General features: G+C 40.2%; 1 protein-coding gene across 2 annotated transcripts in view; it reads right to left on the bottom strand.

The window, feature by feature from the left end:
* Window positions 1–475: 475 nt before the first annotated feature.
* The window catches only part of LOC101854087 (3-oxoacyl-[acyl-carrier-protein] reductase FabG), a 35989-nt gene continuing 17088 nt past the window's right edge, over window positions 476–19376 (bottom strand). For both annotated transcript variants that reach the window (XM_005099359.3, XM_005099358.3), the window contains exons 7-9: window positions 9615–9651; window positions 6028–6091; window positions 476–1940 (exon numbers count right to left, since the gene is read on the bottom strand). In XM_005099359.3, the coding sequence (XP_005099416.1) occupies window positions 1782–1940; window positions 6028–6091; window positions 9615–9651 (260 nt within the window). In that variant the 3' untranslated portion in view covers window positions 476–1781. The remainder of the gene's footprint in view (window positions 1941–6027; window positions 6092–9614; window positions 9652–19376) is intronic.

The following is a 19376-nucleotide window of genomic DNA, read 5'->3' as shown; positions in this document are numbered from 1 at the left end:
TGTGTGTGTGTGTGTGAGTGTGGGTGTGTAAGAGAGAGAGAGAGAGAGAGAGAGAGAGAGAGAGAGAGAGAGATAGAGAGAGAGAGAGAGAGAGAGAGAGAGAGAGAGAGAGAGAGAGAGTATGTCTTAATAAGTATTTGTGTGTGCTTGTGTGTGTGTGGGTGTGTGTGTGTGTGGGAGGGTGTGTGTGTGTGTGGGTGTGTGTGTGTTGTGTGGGTGTGTGCGAGTGAGTGTGAATCTGTTTCTGAAGAAAAAGTTAAATCAATAACAAACTCCCTAGGGTACAATGTATTGAATTAACAACTACTGCTCTACACAGAGAAGCATTGTCATTAGCTACACCACAGAATCTGGTCGCCAGAAGAAAGTAATGCATTAAATTAATCAAACAAAAATGAAACCTCCGATGTTAAGTTACATTGGTGAACTTGATAAAAAAATTGTTAAAAACAAAATTTAAAAAAACACAACATGCTAATAAGCCAATTCTTTTTCTTTTATTTCTTCATTAATTAGCAGAAAAACATGGAAAAAAATGGGCACAATCTAGTTAGTAAATTCATCAAAACCTTATTTATTATAACATATATAATATATATATGGTTAAACATTTTTATCCGTCTCATACAACGACTTTCATCAATACTGACAAAATACAACAAACCAGAAACATAATTATTAAAGTAACCAAATTCAAGAATGTATTCTTCTATAACTGGCAGAATAATGCAGTTTCATACTCATACAAACTAGAAAGGCACATTCTGAAGACTAGCCTAGCTTTAGGTCATCCTTGCTCACACTACTCACAGAGAAACGACAATTTCAGATAGTCAAAACCAAAACTTGTCTCCAACTTACTGTTTCAACAGAACTAATAAATAAAATTTATTTCAGAACATATGGTAACAATGAAAAAATCCTTATGTGTTTGCCAAAGAAATAAAATCAGGACCAGTCACTGTACAATATGAAAGGAAACAAAGACAAAGGGAACTATGAACACAATGTGATACCGGTATCCCACAAAATTGTATGTACCCAAGTGCTAAGTGAAGAAGTACCACTTTCATTTTCAAGGAAATATGGGGTATGGGGAATTTCTTACTCTGTTCATTCAAGTACTCAGTTTGAATAAAAATAAAAATTTCAACTTAAAAAAGCCAAACATCTTCATCTAGTTAAATAAAAATGATATCTATGCTGTCAACCAAATTTGCACAACAAAAAGGGAACATTTTCAATGCTTAAGATAACTGAAATTATTTTATACTATTGAAACAGAAATAGAAAGCAAAATTAAAATCTCAATAGTAAGGAACATTTTTTTCATCCATAAGACAATACACATCAAGGAACTTACATATAATATATAAATAACTGCTTTAACTACTTTCCCAGAGTGTAATTGTTTCTAAACTGCAGAATTTATAATAGAATACAAATCTTGAAATTGAAGAGCTTCATCAAAACGAAACGCCATTGATAGGATCTGTGCTTTGTATGCAAAACATTATTTTTAAATTCATCTTTTGTCAAGTTCACTGGTGCTATGACTATGATGTAAATTTATGAAGTACTGAGACAGTTAAATGGTCGGTTCCTCGATTAATAAAGACAAATAATTTGCCTAAAATACTACTACAGAAGGTGGAAAAAATCTGGTCTCAAGAGAAAGAGCAAAATTTGTAATGAATCAATTTATCATAACATTTCTGACTACATGAAGTTTCATCACAAAATCCAACAAACTCTTTTTCAATGGCCACACAATAAAAAGTTTATCTTGGGCACATTGCATGTCGTCCGCCATCCACTGGTAAACTAGCTCCAGTGATGAAAGAAGCTTCATCAGAGGCCAAAAAGGCTATAGTCCTAGCTACCTCGTCCGGCTGACCGGGACGGCCCAAGGCATGAGTCATCTTGCATCTTTCCAGAAACTGAAAATGAAAGAGAAATAAAAAACAACTCAATTTTAAAAAATCAATACAAGGTAGAATGGTACAAACACTGTATATTTATTTTTGACAAGATGAAATCAGAGGCATGACAGATGTAAAATAAGCAGTTTTAAAACAGGCTATTGGGTACACTAATTTGACATTATATTCAGAGAAAATATTCCATGAAAAACAAAAAAAATCCAGACCCGATAAAGATTTGATTAAAAAAAAACCTTTCAAATATAGATCAAATTCTTGACCAACAGGATGGCCCAATCTTGAGCTTCATCTAAACAAGCATAGAATCAGAACAGGAGAGAAGAAAATGAAATTACACAGGAAAAAGGAATTTTAGCTGCGGCTGAAGAATATACTTCAACCTCTTGTCGATCTTGGTGGGGAAGCAATGGAGATGGAGTCACAGAAGACAAAGGTCAAAGAACTCTTTACTTCAACATGTCAAGAGAAGAAATGGAAACATAAGGAATGGATTAGCCAGCTCACCCTGGAATTGATTAGTAAAAGAAGACAACTGAAGGCAGAGGTGACTCTAAGTCGAACAAGCGGATCAAGAGCAGATGCACCAAAACCGAACAGGACAAAAGCTAAAGAAGTCAAGAGATCACGAAGAAAAGATAAGGAGCAATTCATGAACAGGTTGGAAGAAGGGAAGAGGAGGGCAGATGAGGATACTTTGACCAGACCACAAACACTCCTGTTGTAAAATGTGGCAAACCTGAAATGCCAGTAAAGGACCAAAAGCAGGAAACCCACCCTGCCAGAAAGAAATGAGGTGCCAATCTGCCGTGATGCTCCTTCAAAACAAGAGATTTTGGACGCCAAACAGAGGCAAAGCGAATGGTCCTGGTCCTGATCAGATTCCACCTAAGGCCCTAAAAATAGATGCCAATGTGACTGTGACAGTAAACCCCCCTTCTCCCACTGTTTACCATGATCTGAAAAGAGGGGAAGTTCATAAAAGATGGAAAGGAAGGTCTCTTCATGAAGCTTCGAAAAAAAAAGAGGATCTCAGCAACTACAGAGGAGTTACTTTTCCCTTGATCCTAGGTAATGTCTTCAACCGAATAAGCCTAGTTGTGCAACGGATCAAAGACTCCACGATGAACAGGCTGGTTTTCAGTAAAATCAGTTGATCACCGACAAGATAGTTATGCTTAGGATCATTATCAACTTCCTTGCCTGTAAGAAGGCTTTTGACAGCATCATAGACTGAGCAACATGGTGGAAGATCCTGTGGCATCACAGAACCCCGCAAAAGACGGTGAACCTCATCAAGAGCATGTAAGAAAAGACAAGTTGCAGGGTAGTACATGATGGGCAGATCACTGACAGCTTTGACATCAAGACAGGTGTAAGACAGGAGTGTTTACTATGACATTGTTTCTTCATCTTGGTGATAAACTGGCTAATAGAGGAAACCATTAGAGGGCAAAGAAACGGTATACAGTGGATCCTGTGGTCACAGTTGGAGGATGCGGACTTTGCGAATGACTTGGCGCTCCTGTTGCACACCCAGGATCAGATGCAAGAAAAGACTTCAGTCTTAAACAAACTATCAGAGTCAGTTGAATTGAGGTTCCACCCCGGAAAGTCAAAGGTTCTAAATATAGAAGCTATCTAGGGAGTATAATTGACACAGAGCAAGAGATTAAGATCTGCATCAGAAAGGCACAGACTGCTTTCATGTCTTTGAACAGAAATTGGAGGATTACAAATATCTCGCTCAGAGAATTTTCAACTTAAATGCAAAGTCAGTCTTGTATGGATGTGGACATGGAACACATCTCACACTTGCATAAAGAGGATCCAAGCTTTCTTGAACAAATGTTTGAGAAAGTAACTCAGGATCAGATGGACAGACAGGGTCACCAATCAGGAAGTGTTAAGGAGAACAAGACAGAGCCCCGCCAGAGATAAGGTAGAATGAAACGATGGATTGGATATACTCTTGGAAGCCAGGCAGCTGCAAAACAGAGAAAGTATTGGACTGAAATCCTCAGGAAAAGAGATCAAGGGGAAGGCAACATGGGACCTGAAGAACAGTCACATAGAACGATGTACACAAAAGTGGGAAAACAAGAAATGAAATACAATGGTGTCCACTTAACAGCAACCCAGAGAAGAGAAACATCCGTTTAACAGCAACTTTGGCTAGTTTCTACATAAATAACCCCTTTTAACTGCAATACAGTGAAGTCCACTTATAACGAGTCCTGAAATAACGAGAAGTCTGATATAAAGACACTATTCTAAAACCCCGTTTTTTTCCCTTCTTTATCTTTGTAAATAAAATACTGCTATTGCGCAATCAGTCACGCGAGTCGGTTATAGCGGAATAATGCTGCTGTGCACAGCAGACAGACCAATTAAACATATAAAACCTCGCCAGTGGAGAAAGTTGTTGGTGATCCAGCGAAACAAAGAACGGGAGAGCCCACGCGAACCAACAATGAAGGCCTGAGCGAATGAGTGGGGAGGGCGTGGCATGCGCAGACAAGCAGAACGCATTGCGTGATAGGCCAGCCCAGTTTAGATTATCTAGGCATACCGTGCCTCTCACTTCTCTGGTGCGGGATGGAGAGGTCACAATGCAGTGATAGATGGAGTGAATGTGTGACGTGCGCAAGCAGACGCAACGCACCACAGGGTGTGGTGGGGTGGGGAACAACACAGTGGGCAAGTTAGCCTAGAGCCAGAGCCCCTTCTCTCTGATTGCCAAAGCCGATTTGTCAACATTGCTACTGCTAGAGAAAGAAACCTGATTTGATTTTTGATCAAGTAAGACCTAGAGATCATGTTGAACAAAATCATCATCAGGGGAAATACAAAAAGGAATAAACAGAACACCTAACTCATAGTAGAAGGCCTCCTTTACTATTTCCCTTGAATTTATTGCTGGATCCCTAATAACGAGAATCCTGCTATAACGGACATTTCGCACCGGTCCCCTCCCTCTCGTTATAACAGGATTCCACTGTATTTCCTCTAACAGCAACATTCCTTGCAACAAACTGTTGGACAAAAAGTTTATTTGAAGATTCAAAAACTGTGTAACCACCTAGACTGACCTATAATTTCAGTGTGCGTGTGCAGTCCTCTTCTCTTGTTATCAATTTCCTAAGCGTAAGTACAGAAACTCAGATCACACCCTCCTGCCAAGGGCTATCTTCCTTCAAAAGTCTCTCAGCTGGCTTTGGGGGGGGGGGGGTATCTCAGCCTCTTCGATTATACATGTATATGTGTAATAATACCATCCTGCACTCGAGCATCTGCTCATGCCAAAGGAAAAGCTGTGGTCAAATCTCAGCACTGCAACTGCCAATGTTCTCATCCTCTGATACAACAGCATCACCAGATGCTACTAATAGGACTCGTGTGTGTGTGTGTGTGTGTGTGTGTGTGTGTGTGGTGTGTGTGTGTGTGTGTGGTGTGTGTGTGTGTGTGTGTGTGTGTGTGTGTGTGTGTGTGTGAGAGAGAGAGAGAGAGTGTGTGTGTGTGTGTGTGTGTGTGTGTGTGTGTGTGTGTGTGTGTGTGTGTGTGTGTGTGTGTGTGTGTGTGTGTGTGTGTGTGTGTGTGTGTGTGTGTGTGTGTGTGTGTGAGTGAGTTCATGGCCTTTGCCCTGATCCGAGGTGACAAAAGCACAGATGAAGAAAATTTGAACCTTCTGGTGCGGATCACTTCTTTTTAGTATATTAGTACAGTAGGCACAGTCTGTTTTGTTTGAGTTGTAAAAAAAAAAGCACATCGACACATTAAACAGTGTTTGACTGCATTGAGCTACGGTATATCTTATGTCCTGCGATAATGACGTTTGTGTCAAATGAAGCCAATGCATGCTAGAAAATGCCAGTGGCAGTGAGAGCAAGGAAAAGATAGATGTGAAGCGTTCTATTGAATCATCTTGGGTCTCTTCAGGCTAAGCATCATTGGTAATTATGTAAGCCTACAACTATTATAAATAGTATAGACACATTGAGTGACTAAGGCCCAAATTTTCAGACTTTCCTATCTGAAAAAGAAACAAGCTATGTCAATGTCAATATTTCTCCTTATGTCAACTTACAGTAGCATACGCTTCATCGCTAAGACCTCCTCGTTTCTGTAGTTCAGTGACGATAACGCCAGGGCTGTCGAGACACAAATGGAAAACATGTCATAATTTATGTTCAAGGACATTATTCTATATTAGTAAAACCTTAGAATAACAAACTTCCTTCCGACTGCCAAAAAATGGTACCAACAGTGGGAGTTATCAAGTTAACTTGATAGATGGTCCAAAAGCATTCATTTAAACTTTTAAAGTATTGTTTGCTTGTTTCTTCTATACGCTGTTTTCATGTTTTTCTTCATCAAATCCTAGTGACATAGGCATACACTTACAAGCATGAAGAATTTAACAATGTGGTGCGGGTAGAGATTATGATGGTGATGATGCTGATCAATCCAAATGCTGATCTCTTTGCACAAAGATGAACATCTGGGTTTCTTTTTGCCAAGCTACATGGGTAGGGAGGAGACTGGAGTAGGGGGAAGAAAAAGATTAGGAAGTGTGCGCACACACATGAATGTACTATGTGTCTGAAGGAATGAGCACTCAGGGTCCGGACGCAAGGTTCCACTGCAGGCAAAACTGACATGCACTTGCAAAAATCTCATCCTTTCACTGTAGCTGATAACGCTGCACTCTTGTAATCTTTAAAAATTCTCACAGTATACAATGGACCGTGTGAATGGACTCTTGATCACCAGATTCCTTCGAGAAGTGAACGTTATAACAAAAAGTAGGTTTAATGCAAGTAAGCCTTAGACATAGCTTAAAAAGGGTTGTGTTTGCTTTTCTTTTAAAATGTTGGTGTTTTTACTCCATCATCAACACAATTTAGATAATTTAGGAGGAAAGCTTCTGATTCTGCTTGTCAGGGCCACCCTAGGCCAAGAGGGATACAACATCCCAACAGAAAGACAGAGATCCTTGGTAAAAATTTTGCCCACTTTGGAATTGAACTCAGGTCTCTTGCAAGTGACAGTCAAGTGCTAGAGCTGTGCGATTTTGAGAAAAAAAAACCTTTGTCGAAGCTTCAAAGCGCGAGGTCACTATTCATGTTATTCAAATACCACTCGCAAATAGTTTTTCTTTTTTTCTCATACATGTGTATGAGTCTGTTGGCAGTTATCGCTATTAAATTTTCACTGTTTAGAGACCTTCTCATCCAGTGATTTTGAGCTGTGTACGCCTGTCTCTTCACTTGCCGCGGCCGTGTTTTGCATAGCGTGGTGGTGATAAAACGTTAACAAAGAAAGACTAGAGGCGACAATGACATGAGAGGAGGGGAGAGGGGGAATCATCAAATGGGGTGAGCATGTGGCCAGCATGGCTCATAATACTTATTATCTTTCATTTCATTGGGCCCTGCCATCCCCTCACTGCAATGTTGAATAGTGAAATTGAATGCGCACAGCTCCACCAAGTGCCCAACACCTATACTACAGATGCTGGTACTCAGCTTATAAGGAGTATAAAAATACTAAATGGGACTCTGGCCTTCAGAAAATGAACATTACAGGTGACAGTATGCTAAGACATATATATATATATATATATATATATATATATATATATATATAATATATATATATATATATATATATATATATATATATATATATATATATATATATATATAAAAATTAAAAACTAGAAACTTGTCAAAATAGAATCCTTCTTTAGCACGACCAAATTCAGAGTTTTCATGTTCTCATTGACATAATTTTGATCATCAAGGAGCCAGACTACCGACCTTGCAAGTTAGGGTCGGGGTGAAAATCCCACGAAAAGACAGAGATGCCTGATAAAAATGTTCTCCCAACTTGGGAGTCGAACTTGGGTCTCCTAGGTGCGATGGCAAATTACATAATCATTACACCACACACACTGGTTCATAATCCCTGACTAAACTCCTTTAGCCTATTTAAACAATGAAAGCAAATACAACTTCACCTCTTCCTCATCACATTTTTTCAGCCCCTCCCCACCTTCCTTCTGCATTTCGCCAAGTAAGACCATGTCATGACTGGCTTGGTTCACTTTGAGTTTGAGCACCAAGTACAAGTATCAGTTTACCTTCCCCTTACTAATAACATATAGTAGTACAATGCACACCTCTTTCAATCTGTCAGAGCTATTTTAAAAGAAGCATGTTCGTAAAATTCAACAGATATCTCCATCAAGTTAGGAATCCACGTGAAGAAAAATAAACAAACAACAAAACAAAAGTTTCTCTCCATAATTCTAATTTCATAGTCATCCTTTGCACTAATCCTCATTGTTATGATGAGCTTTCTTGACATAAACTGTTCATAGAAGGAATGATGCTTCACATTAAGCTGGTTCTACCACAACTACAAGATTGACAGAAGCGTAAGTGTTCAGGGAAAAACAAGTTCTCTTTGTTTGTTTATAGAATATGACAGTAAACATTGTACACTAAATTAAAAATTATGTAAATCTGATCAGGTTTTTCGAGACAAACCATTTGTGGTTGTTGTAAACAGTGTTGCCAACACAAAGAATAAACAGTATAATGCGCTTAAATCGACATGCTTAGGGAAGTGGATTTGATGTCGATATATGAAAATATAAAGCCAAAGAGGAAAAAACAAGGAGAAGTCAGCGGTAAAAAGACAACACTACTTTTTAAACTGGTTGCTTCCCTTGATTCTTACACAGCTACACAGTGAAACTAACAAGAGACAGAGGGGGAGGGAGGGTTACAGTTGCGGTACCAAAGACTGAGCAACGCGAGGCGTACACTACACAATAGCGCAAACATTGTTGTAGCATCCTTGTAAGGCCAGTTCATGGCCGCTTGCTGAGGAAAATGGGAAGGCGAGGCACTGACTCACTGACCGTGGCACTTGCCAGCAACAGACTGAGAATCGGATGGGGAAGGGGAGAGAGCTGGGAGTGAGTGATCGGGAGTGGGGGCAGGGAGGTGATGTCCAGAACGCGAGACGGTCACGTTTGTGAGGCATTGTACTGTGCTGAAAACAACACTGTGTAGGCTCTGTATGACCTACTAAAGCCTGGTGTGTCGAATAGGCTACTTGGCGGATAGGCATACTTAATGAAGAACTAATGCGTTGACCATTAGCGAGGCTTTTTCCCTCATTTATGTTTGTGGGCTTCGCCAGGTACCCAGGAAGCGTGTCGATAAAGTAGAGTGGGCCAAAAATAAAGTTGATATAAGTATAAGAGAAATTGTATAGTGAAGATATAGAGGAGAAAATTTCGTAATTGAAACATATGTTGACATGTCAAAATGTCGATACATCGGCTGTCGATATAAGTGGATTATACTGTATTGCGGTTCTGTTATGGAATGGAAGATTGTACTAACAATCAGTGATTTAAACTTTTTAGTGTTTGTGTTACCTGTGCTCGAATGTGTGTATATATACATCTGATATCAGGCCACCCCCACTCTCTTCAATCACAAAAATCTCGATTTCTATTTAAGATATATGTGTATTAGCTTCATAAAAAATCAAGGCAGGTGAGGAGGATTTAAAATTATACTGATAACTCCCCATATCCAAAATTTGACGACATGAAAAGGTTAAAAATGTCTTAAGTTCAAAGTGCATACTTACTTCACTCCATTGCAACGGACTTCTTTTGGAGCCAGCTCTGAAAAATAAAGATACAAGTACTCCAAAATCAAGCAGTAAAAATGATAATGAAACAAAAGAAATCAGTGCACATAACACTAATTCTGAAACAACTACACTGGTTGCCAGAAAAGAAAGGATCAAAACAAAACGGCCATTTTCTGTTTTAAATGTATAAATGCCACACCTTTTTTTTAGTTTTTAGTTTTAGTAGAGGTTTTACGGAGCTCGCAACTGCATTAGGTCATAAGAGCAGCAAGGGGTTGATGTCAACAGAGAAGTCCTTACAGGGAATCAGACTTACTTTGCTCACCTCTCTAGCTTCAACAGCACAAAGTCTACTTCGACTATCAAGGCACCCCGGAAATAGCGGGTCACAAGAGTGTGACAAACATAAAAAAGCAGTAGAGGAAAATGACAATAGTAAGGATTAGGTAAGAAAAAGCAGCAGTTCCCTGTTGTAGTTCAGGCACAGTTATGAGCATGGCATTGCTGGATCAGCTCATTTACAATTCTACAGTGCATTAGAACGAGAAACATCCCCCCTTTGGGAATGGCCTACAGACACTTCAGTCTGTGGCACCTTCCCAGGGGGGGTACTGCACCTTTTTATCTTTAAAAAATTCCAGGAATTATATCATCCACCCAATTCCCGTGTCCCAACACAAATGTAAATTATTCTATGTACATCGTACGGCTTTTAAGGATCGCATTCCTTAAGAACGTGATTTTGAGGTATTTTCAAAGAAATATATATCTCAACTGTTTTATAGGGGGTGCCCACATACGCGATCGGGTCAGGTCGGGTCGGGCCAATCGAGTAGTCAGGGATAGCTAAATTGAGGGCGCAAAGCGGCCATCGCGGCACAAACTGATCGACGCGATCGGTGACCTACAAAAACAAACGCGTTTGTTTTCTGGCCTGCGAATCACACGATCGGGTGGTTTGCAGCCAATCACAACAAGGCTGAGAGTCACGTGTCCATTTTGACCCATGAATACATTAAGTAATACTCTGGCCTCGATTCAACTCATTTCGGAAGGAAATTTGCATCTTTAAGTACATTTTTGCTTCTTCATTGCACTTTACATGATCAATAAAGTAGTATCTCATTATAATATGTTGTACAATAGCAGATTTGGGCTGAAAAACAGCAGACAAAATGAAATCAAAGCACTTGACCTAGATCTAGATCTAGATTATTTCGTTCTCAGGAGGGCTAAAAATAGGCCATGTTAGACCAAGAATCTAACTATGGACGTGTCTAGATCTACATTCTCTAATGTTTAGTGCTTCCAATTTTCCGCCAATTTTTAGTTTTCTCCAGACCTTATCTACAGGTCCACTAGATCTAGGCCTAGATTCTAGATCTACATCTCGATTTATTATGTCGCTTTGCCTTTCCCGAAACAGTGCTGTAAATATGAAGCTTGTTTGTTTTTTGTTTTGGTAAAGTGTTTTATGGCGCTCGCAACTGCATAAGGTCATATGAGCACGGGGGACACACCTAATATTTTCAGTTGGTAGGAAATTTTGAATTTTGCCTGGGTGGCGGCCGAAGCCTACTCTTATCGATTTTACACCACCAAGGGATCTTTAACGTGCGCAACTTGCACACGGGCCCTCCGAGATTTTTCGCCCTTGTCCGAGAAGGCTAGGTGTAGATCTTTCCTACCAAAGATCAGGGGTGTGGCAGAAAGACAGCAGTAAGGAAGAGCCAAGGAGTAGCAGTAGAAAGGCTGCAAGAAAGAGTCAGGAGTCCAGAGGAGGGGGCGAAGGAGGTGAGGGGGTGGGGGCAGAAAGTGGAAATGAAAGCAGACAACAGATCATTGCTAGAGAGCAGGAAAGGAGGTGAAAGGAGACAATTTTAGAGAAGAAAATTTTTTGGTCGCTACCCGGATTCAAACCCGGGACCTTTGAATGAGAGGCCAACACCTTAACCTCTAGGCCACGAGAGCCCCCGATATGAAGCTTAATCTACCCTTCGCTGATGAAAGTTCTGATGGCCGAGTGAACAGTGTGTCTGCGTTTGAAACGCAAAATATTATTTTGTGAGCGTGGGTTCGAATCCCAGTCCAAGCTTCCCCCCCCCCCTTCTTTTCATCCTCCCAACTTACCAACAATTTTTCCCATAATTATAATATGTTGCTTTTTAGCTTTTTAAAGTGGTAAATAAATTGTCAGTGCTGTCTGTTGTCCTCGTAATCATAACACATTGGGCTAAAAATAGGTTTAGCTGGTCTGATGTCGGTGGACGCGGATCTTTTTGAGTCGCTTCTACACCATGCAAAAACTTCGTACATTAGCCTGGCCTGGAAATGGCCTTATTTTGGTGGACACGTAGACTAAAGCAAGTCAGCAAGTAAGCAAGCACTCACGAACACACACACACACACACACACACACACGCACACACACACACAGTCCAAGAGTACGGCAGGCATATTTTATGTATTCATGGGTCAAAGGTCCAGCCAATCGTAGCCCGGGTTTACGCCCTCTATGTATTCGCATGCAGGTTAAAGGTTTCTCTACTTTAACTTCCAGGTCGTCGAGTACAATCGCCGCGGGGCTGTAGTGTGCACTGAAACCAAGACCCGATAGGCCCGACCAGACCTGACCCGACCCGAACGCGTATGTGGGCACCCCCTATTACACTATAAACATTTGTATTTGGTATAAAAGTAAAGTTCAGATCTTTGTCAAAATATAGACATAATTTTTAGAGCCACATTTACTTTCTTTGACGGAATTCATCAACAATACAAAAGAACATATGAGGCAGAAAAAAAGGAAGTTTTCAAAACAAATTTTACACCCCGATACACACACACACACACAACAGTTCAATAGTGTTTCTTCAATGATCTTGACGCCTGTTGAGACAGGCATGATCAATGATAAATATATAAAATTTTACTGATATTACAAGAAAATTCAACTGAACGAGTGAAAATGTGTTGTTGTGAGCAGCTTTATGAACAGCTTTATATACTAAAGAACAGGTAGAGTCAGCTGCTTCTTTCAGTCTAGTTTTGGGTTGTACACCTCAGAACAGCCAGGACAGAGAGCAACTTTGCAGTTTGAGCCCTCATGCAGTTTCAGATTCTTTTCATATTTTCTGTTCACAGCTGACACCTCGGCTCTCCACGCCTTTCCTGTGCCCATTTTCCACAGCCGACTAAAGATTCCGTACCCCATGGCGTTGTCTTCAGCTTACAGGCACTCTTTGAGAACATGCCTCTCTTGTAGTCAGGAATGTTACAAACTGACAGAGTCAGATTTACAGGATTTCATGACCCCATCCATCATCTCGAGGACCAGTTTCTCGACAACATTGGCCCTTTGTTCCTACTGTTTTTAGGGTGTTTTCTCACAAATTAGTCTAGGTGTTACCAAATGATATCAACTCTTTATCAACTTGCTCAAGAAGGAAAAGTAACAGGGGTTCTTGTGGTCTACAGGTAAACTGTTTGCTTCTCATTCTATAGGTCATGGATTCAGACAGCAACCGAAAATGTTCTTCTCTAAAAATATTATCTCCTTTCACCTCCTTTCCTGCTCTCTTATCATGTTCTATCGTCTGTATTTGTCGACCACTTTCTGCTCTATGTTTCCTCAAATCTACAAAAGTAGGCTTTGACCGCACACAGGCAAAAATTCAAAATTCATTCCTACCAAACTGTGAATGCTTATTGTGTCCCGAGCATGGGTCTCAATTCTGAATTTTAAAAAAGGAGGAACTTTCCAGGTGATCGCGACAGAAGCCCATTTTCGCGAAATGCCCATTATTATTACATTGTATAACTGTTGAACCCTAGAATGCTGAAATAAAAACCATTAATTTATCAAAGCAAGTTTATTTCACACCAATTTGAGGGTTTGGAAGATAATTTCAAGGAAGAGTCGCTTACCAAATATTTACAATCCTGATTACGTACAGAAAGTGGTGGCGCACTGGGATCTTGTGTGACTTATTATTTATATTTTCCCTTCATCATAATATTCGCCTGCATATATAAACTATTTAAAAATTAATCTGGTTTTGAGCCTGAGAAAAAGCCTAGAACCAGAATATCGACTGTCATGAACCAGTCTGGGGGTCATGATTCATATCATAATAAACGTGAAAGACAAAAATTAATGCTCAAACTCAAAGTAGAGTAATAACTTGAATAGCTCAAGTAGACCTATTCAGTGTGAGAGGTGTAAGAACTGTGGGAGGGCAAGATGCAGTGACACTGAAAATCTGCAAATCTTCTACAGAAAGCTAAAATATAGAGACTTAATATAAGTACTGTCACCCGTCCCCGATGAAACGCGAACACTTAGGCCCCTAAGTTCGATAACATGCTTACAAGTTATGACGGTTCCCGATTTCACACAAGGCCTGCACCAACGCGCACTTTACTTTTCAGAGAGCTGTAGTAGTAATCAAAATTCTAAATATTAAAAATGTGTTTCCAAGTTCAGTTTTTCTTTTCCTCTGATGTTGTGTCCAACCCCCCCCCCCCCCCCAAATCCCCGAGTGAATCTTAAAAAAAAAAAAAATCTATAATCTCCCTCCACTCCGGAGTCCTGTACTTCGCAGCGCTCAGAACGCGCGCAGGTTCACTGACCGGCAAGGAGGTTACAGTAAGTGAGCCCGACAAGACGCTTGTATAGCTTTCTTTTATTTTTTGACCCCTCAAGTGAAAACACAGTGACGAATTATATTGATTCTTTTCATGGCGACACCACATTTGTAATGCAGAACCTACATGTTACAAATGTTGCGTTATCAGACTATTACATGTACTGACAAATTTCTGGGTGGTGACGAAAGCGAAAGTAGATCTTGATTTTCCGGTCGAGCCTCATGTCATATACAATTCCGCTTGCCGCCATAGCCGCCTGTTCGCGTGAAACGTACTCTCAGACCGGAAAAAGCGACCTGCAAAAATGAACCTAAAGACTTTATAGAATTTGTTTTTCAAATATTCGTGATCTTTTATATTATTTTCCCGGGTCTCGGCAATTTTTTTTTTTCGAATTCCCGGGGCCTGACAGTCACCCTGCTCCCGGCAACTCTCTTGTTGATTGGCCCGCTGTCGCGGTAACAGAGTATAGCGGAGGAAATGGCAGTAGCGGAAATGCGCTAAATAGCGGAATATTGAGACTCATGCCGAAAGCTCATATAACTTTATGCAGATGCGATCGCTGTAACACACTTACCCCCCCCCCCCCCCCCCCGAAAAGAAAGGAGAAGGAAAAGTATGAAATTTATTCACCTGAATTCTCTATGCCAGACATGTTTTGATGAGGTGAATAGTGGAGAGAGAGAGGGGTTTCTCCTCTCTTTGAATCCGGCCCTATGTTCCTTGAAGTTGCAACATTTGAAAAGTTGAAAGAGTGACATTGTTTCTGTCTCTCGCTCTCTCTCTTTCTTAACTGTAGAATTTTTACAACCCCATCGACATTATTTAGATCACTAAAGAGGTGGACTTCTGACCATGCCTATCAGAGTCAATGCGGGTTTAGAGGGATCCAACATCCCAGTAGAAAGACAGAAGTATTCGATATAAATTTTTTCCCAACTTGGGAATCAAATTCGGTATCCGGCAAGCGAGAGCCAAGTGCCTAGCTGTTTTACCCCAGATGCCTGTTCTCTCACTCTCTCTCTCTCTTTCTCCTGACACTAGTGGTGTAATGGTAAGGTTCTTTACTATCGCACGCAAAAGACTTGAGTTAGGTTCCTGAATGTTGATTTGATCCACCAGGACAAAATTAGCCAATCTACAATCAAAATCGACAGTTATTGTTTTTCTGTGTTCCTTCAAACAATTCTACGGGCTTGTCAATCTTGTTTTTCCTGCATGTTCCTGACATTTTTGTTTTCTTTGGCATTGCTTCTCCCTAGCCATTTAACAAAACGTAATAAGCCCTTTAAGATCTTCAAACCACAGCAAAATAAAGGAATTGGGAATTTTCGTCACAAGTCTGCAAGGAGCAGCATAGGAGAGAAAAAAATAACTGATGACCAGACAGGATCAGTGAGAGAAGCTTTCAGCACGATATTGTCTGGTTCCAAGGTTATCAAGGTGGCACTCCAGAGACTGTACTCATCATGGCACAAGATTTTTTTCCCATTCCGAAGGGCACCAGTAATAATGGAGTCTAATAGCAATATCTGTCAAAAGAATCATCTTCCTCGGCCCCTGTTGGGCACCTGCACTAGCCCCACTGATAGTTCCACTTTCTAAACCCACTAAATCAGACAATTCACAGAGAAAGTAAACCTTTCTAAATCACTTTAGTTTTGAAAGAAAAAGGTTTTGCGGCCAATGAGGAAGCGTGATATTTTCTTTGTTCATTATATAGAACCAATTACAGTCGAGCCCGTTAGCCTCTTCAGCTGTTCTTTTCTCTCATTCAAGATGACATAAGCAGGTTCAAGTTTCGTTTTTATAGCCCAAAAAAATGCCCTTTCATGTTTATGATGTCATTATCATACTCAACCACCGTGCTGTTTGTAGCATTGAGTAGTATGTTGAGTGGGTCCTGAGTTATTTTCAATAAGTTTGAATCCTTCCTGGGAGTGTTTATCCTTCAGATAGATCTTGAATCGGGAATGGCCTTTGATATACACCATGGTTTCATCAATACAAAGTCCTGCTATGATTTTCACAGTTCTGGGAACTTTCTTCTGTAGTTTGGGGTAAATTAAAAGGCTTTATCTTTTGAATGTTATGATAAAGCTCTCCGTAGTGCACTAATGTTGTGTTGTTTGAAAAATGAAATGATAAGCGAAAACTATCAAGATCCCTTTTCTTTGCATGTAGACCTACATCATTATAGAGCAGACAGATGAGTGCAAACCTGGGCTTCAAGTTCAGTGGTCACAGAGAGTCAGTATCTTGACTATACCCACGTGAACAAAAAGTAGATAGCAAAGAGTCCTTCCATTTCTACACGGTTACCTGGTTTCCTGGCTTTGCAACATAAACAATTTCCAAGGTTTGATCTTTGCCATTGATCCCTTCTCCTTCTTATTATTTTGTTTCAGTTTCATAAGAGTTTATCTCCATATTGTAATTTCAACATCCCCCCCTCAGTCATATCGTTCTTCCTCTATTCATCACTGTCTAAGCATTCCACTCTCACATATATTCGACTCACTTCGAGTTGCTTCTTCAGCAATATCTAACGGTTATGCTTTATCATCAACCAGCATAGTAACTTCATCCCAATCGTTATGATTTTTTTTCGTTTCAACATCATCTTCACCATCCGATCTTTCTATGTATATAAAATCTATGACTTCTTTGAGAGTGAGTCTTCTCAGCATCAGTCTGAGCATCGCAACGTTCAGCATATCGAAAACGTCTCGGGAATGCTCTCGAAAGTGACCCCACAAATTTGCCTGTAAATCGAAAAGTGAAAAGTGTTCAAGAAACTCAACTTCTGACAGCAAGACACAATTCCAAAATGGTATCTGAATACTTTTTCAAAGTTTGAAAGTGAAAAACGAAAATGCAAGCTCTTTGTTGCATGCACAACTACCTGATGTCAGGGTGGTGCGTTGCGATGTGAAAGGCTATGAAATACCATGCGTCAAAGAGTAGCACTATGTCTCGAAGTGGTGTGAAAAACAGCACGCCAACGCGGTGTGCAGCGATGCAAAATGGTTAATGCAAATAAAAACGTGTACTTTTGGGTTATTAACGACAAGTTTCACAAATATTCCACTTAAACGCAAAATGGTATTTTCATCTCATCTGCAAAAATTAGCTTATGATCTGACGGAAACAGAATTCAAGAGCAAGAATAGGATTTTATGCAAATCCAATCAGGGCTCTTTTACAGGCAGAATAAAATAATAATTGTTTAATTAGAAAGCTCCAATTTGATCCTGGTAGTTAGCAGGTCGGGGGTTGGGGGAGAGGGGGATATTTTTTCTGCAAAATTCCTTAACTCTTTAAATCCCATCGGACGCCGGGACACTGGGAGCGTCCGGCGGTAATAACCCAGTTCCCTATCTAATGACAACTGTTTCCTTTCATTTAGTGCAAGTTTTTGCTTGTTTTTCGGAACTAATCCTGATTCAAGTTTTTTAGTAATCACTGAGCCTTTGTCACGGCGTCCGAAATTCCGTCTCAGCGATCTTTTAGTTAGTCCGGGCCCCCCGTGGTAGGCCATAAATAAGCGGCAGGTGACCTGCAATTTCACGCGTCAAGTCGGGGATTGACCGGGGTCAACCCGTGCATAGCGCTGTCCTATCTTGTCCTTATCAGAACGCGTTTCTTCCCCTAATTTCATGAGCCGTAAAATGATGCTCACTCTACCCCTAGAATCTATTTCTTCACCGATTTCGCTTCGTCTACTTCTTCTTGATATCTTGTGAAAGTTTCAACAGTTTTCATTGATTCATTTGGGAATAATAACAGTTTTAAATTGTGAGTGTTAAGTGATCGGAAGCGCCGTTAATAATGTGATCTCTTCAAATTTCATTCCAAATCATTCGAGAATGAAACGTTGGTCTTAATTTCTGTTTGCACGGTGTGATAGCCATCAAATCATATTTTCTAATGATGTGAATTTTGTTTCTCCAGCACTTTGCAGTGACTGGCAATCAGTTAGTGAATTGTGTTCCTAAGTAAAAATTGTTAAACTGCAATGGGTCACATATATGAGAGGCATAGAGAGTCTCTGAATGAACTTTGTTGGGTGTGTTGGCCTTTAAATTTAACTGTCAACCCAAAAAAGTACAGAAAGCCCCGATTATGTAAGACAATGCTAGGAGATATTCTCTTGGTTTATGGGACTGATGTGAGGGACGAAAATGAACAGTCGTATTCCGCTAACATTTGTGTCAAGTGTTTTACCGCGATTTCAACTATCAAAAGGAGATATGGTGTTACGTCATGTCAATTCATGCCGCAAAAAAGCAGTTGGCACTAGTAGGAACATGTGGTGTGCGTTTGACAATAGCATAAATGTGAATTTCTTCTCCGTTTTGTCGGCACCGCTTGGGTGGCTGCATACAAAGATCAATTTCAGGCAAACATCGCAAAACACCCCAAGCATACCTCCCTCCATCCCCATGTGTGCAAGGAACTAACAAACACAATTTGTACAGAAACAATAAAATACTCCCGCGAAACTGCAAAAATTGAGGAAGCAAGTGGACTGGAAGCAATATTCAATCCTCTCAATGAAAGATTTAGCCATGTTCACACTGCAATATCACATCTCAAACCAGTCAAACAATTTTCACTTCCAGAAATCTTGGTAGCAATCGACAATTACATGTCCGCATTCAAACGCTATTTCCCTGCAAAATTATCCCAAAGCCACACATATCATAGCAACACTGTATTCCACACATACAACAACACATGTTTGCTCTCGGGCTTTTAGGAAAACAGGACACAGAAAGCAGCCACCAAGCGATCTCAAAACTGGAAGCCAGAGCACACAGGATCCCAAACCAGATAGACATAATGCGTTTTATTTTTTGTGTCGCATCTCCTGCAAATAGCTCCCTCATTGCGTGCTGCTGGATATGTTTAGAAAGAAAAATTGTATAAATTTATACTTTTATTCTGTACATGTTCATTTTGTGAAAAGAAATCGGTGCTGTATATTGAAGATACGTCAGTATGTCATTATTCAGGAGGATACACAATCCATTGGATACAAAACGTCATGAATGCAGGGAAGCCTTTTGGCTATTATGCTCATGACAAGTTCCATGTTCGTGC

This window comes from Aplysia californica, unplaced genomic scaffold (assembly GCF_000002075.1).
Source record: "Aplysia californica isolate F4 #8 unplaced genomic scaffold, AplCal3.0 scaffold00210, whole genome shotgun sequence".
Taxonomy (NCBI): domain Eukaryota; kingdom Metazoa; phylum Mollusca; class Gastropoda; order Aplysiida; family Aplysiidae; genus Aplysia; species Aplysia californica.
This window is presented reverse-complemented; position numbering and strand designations above follow the sequence as displayed.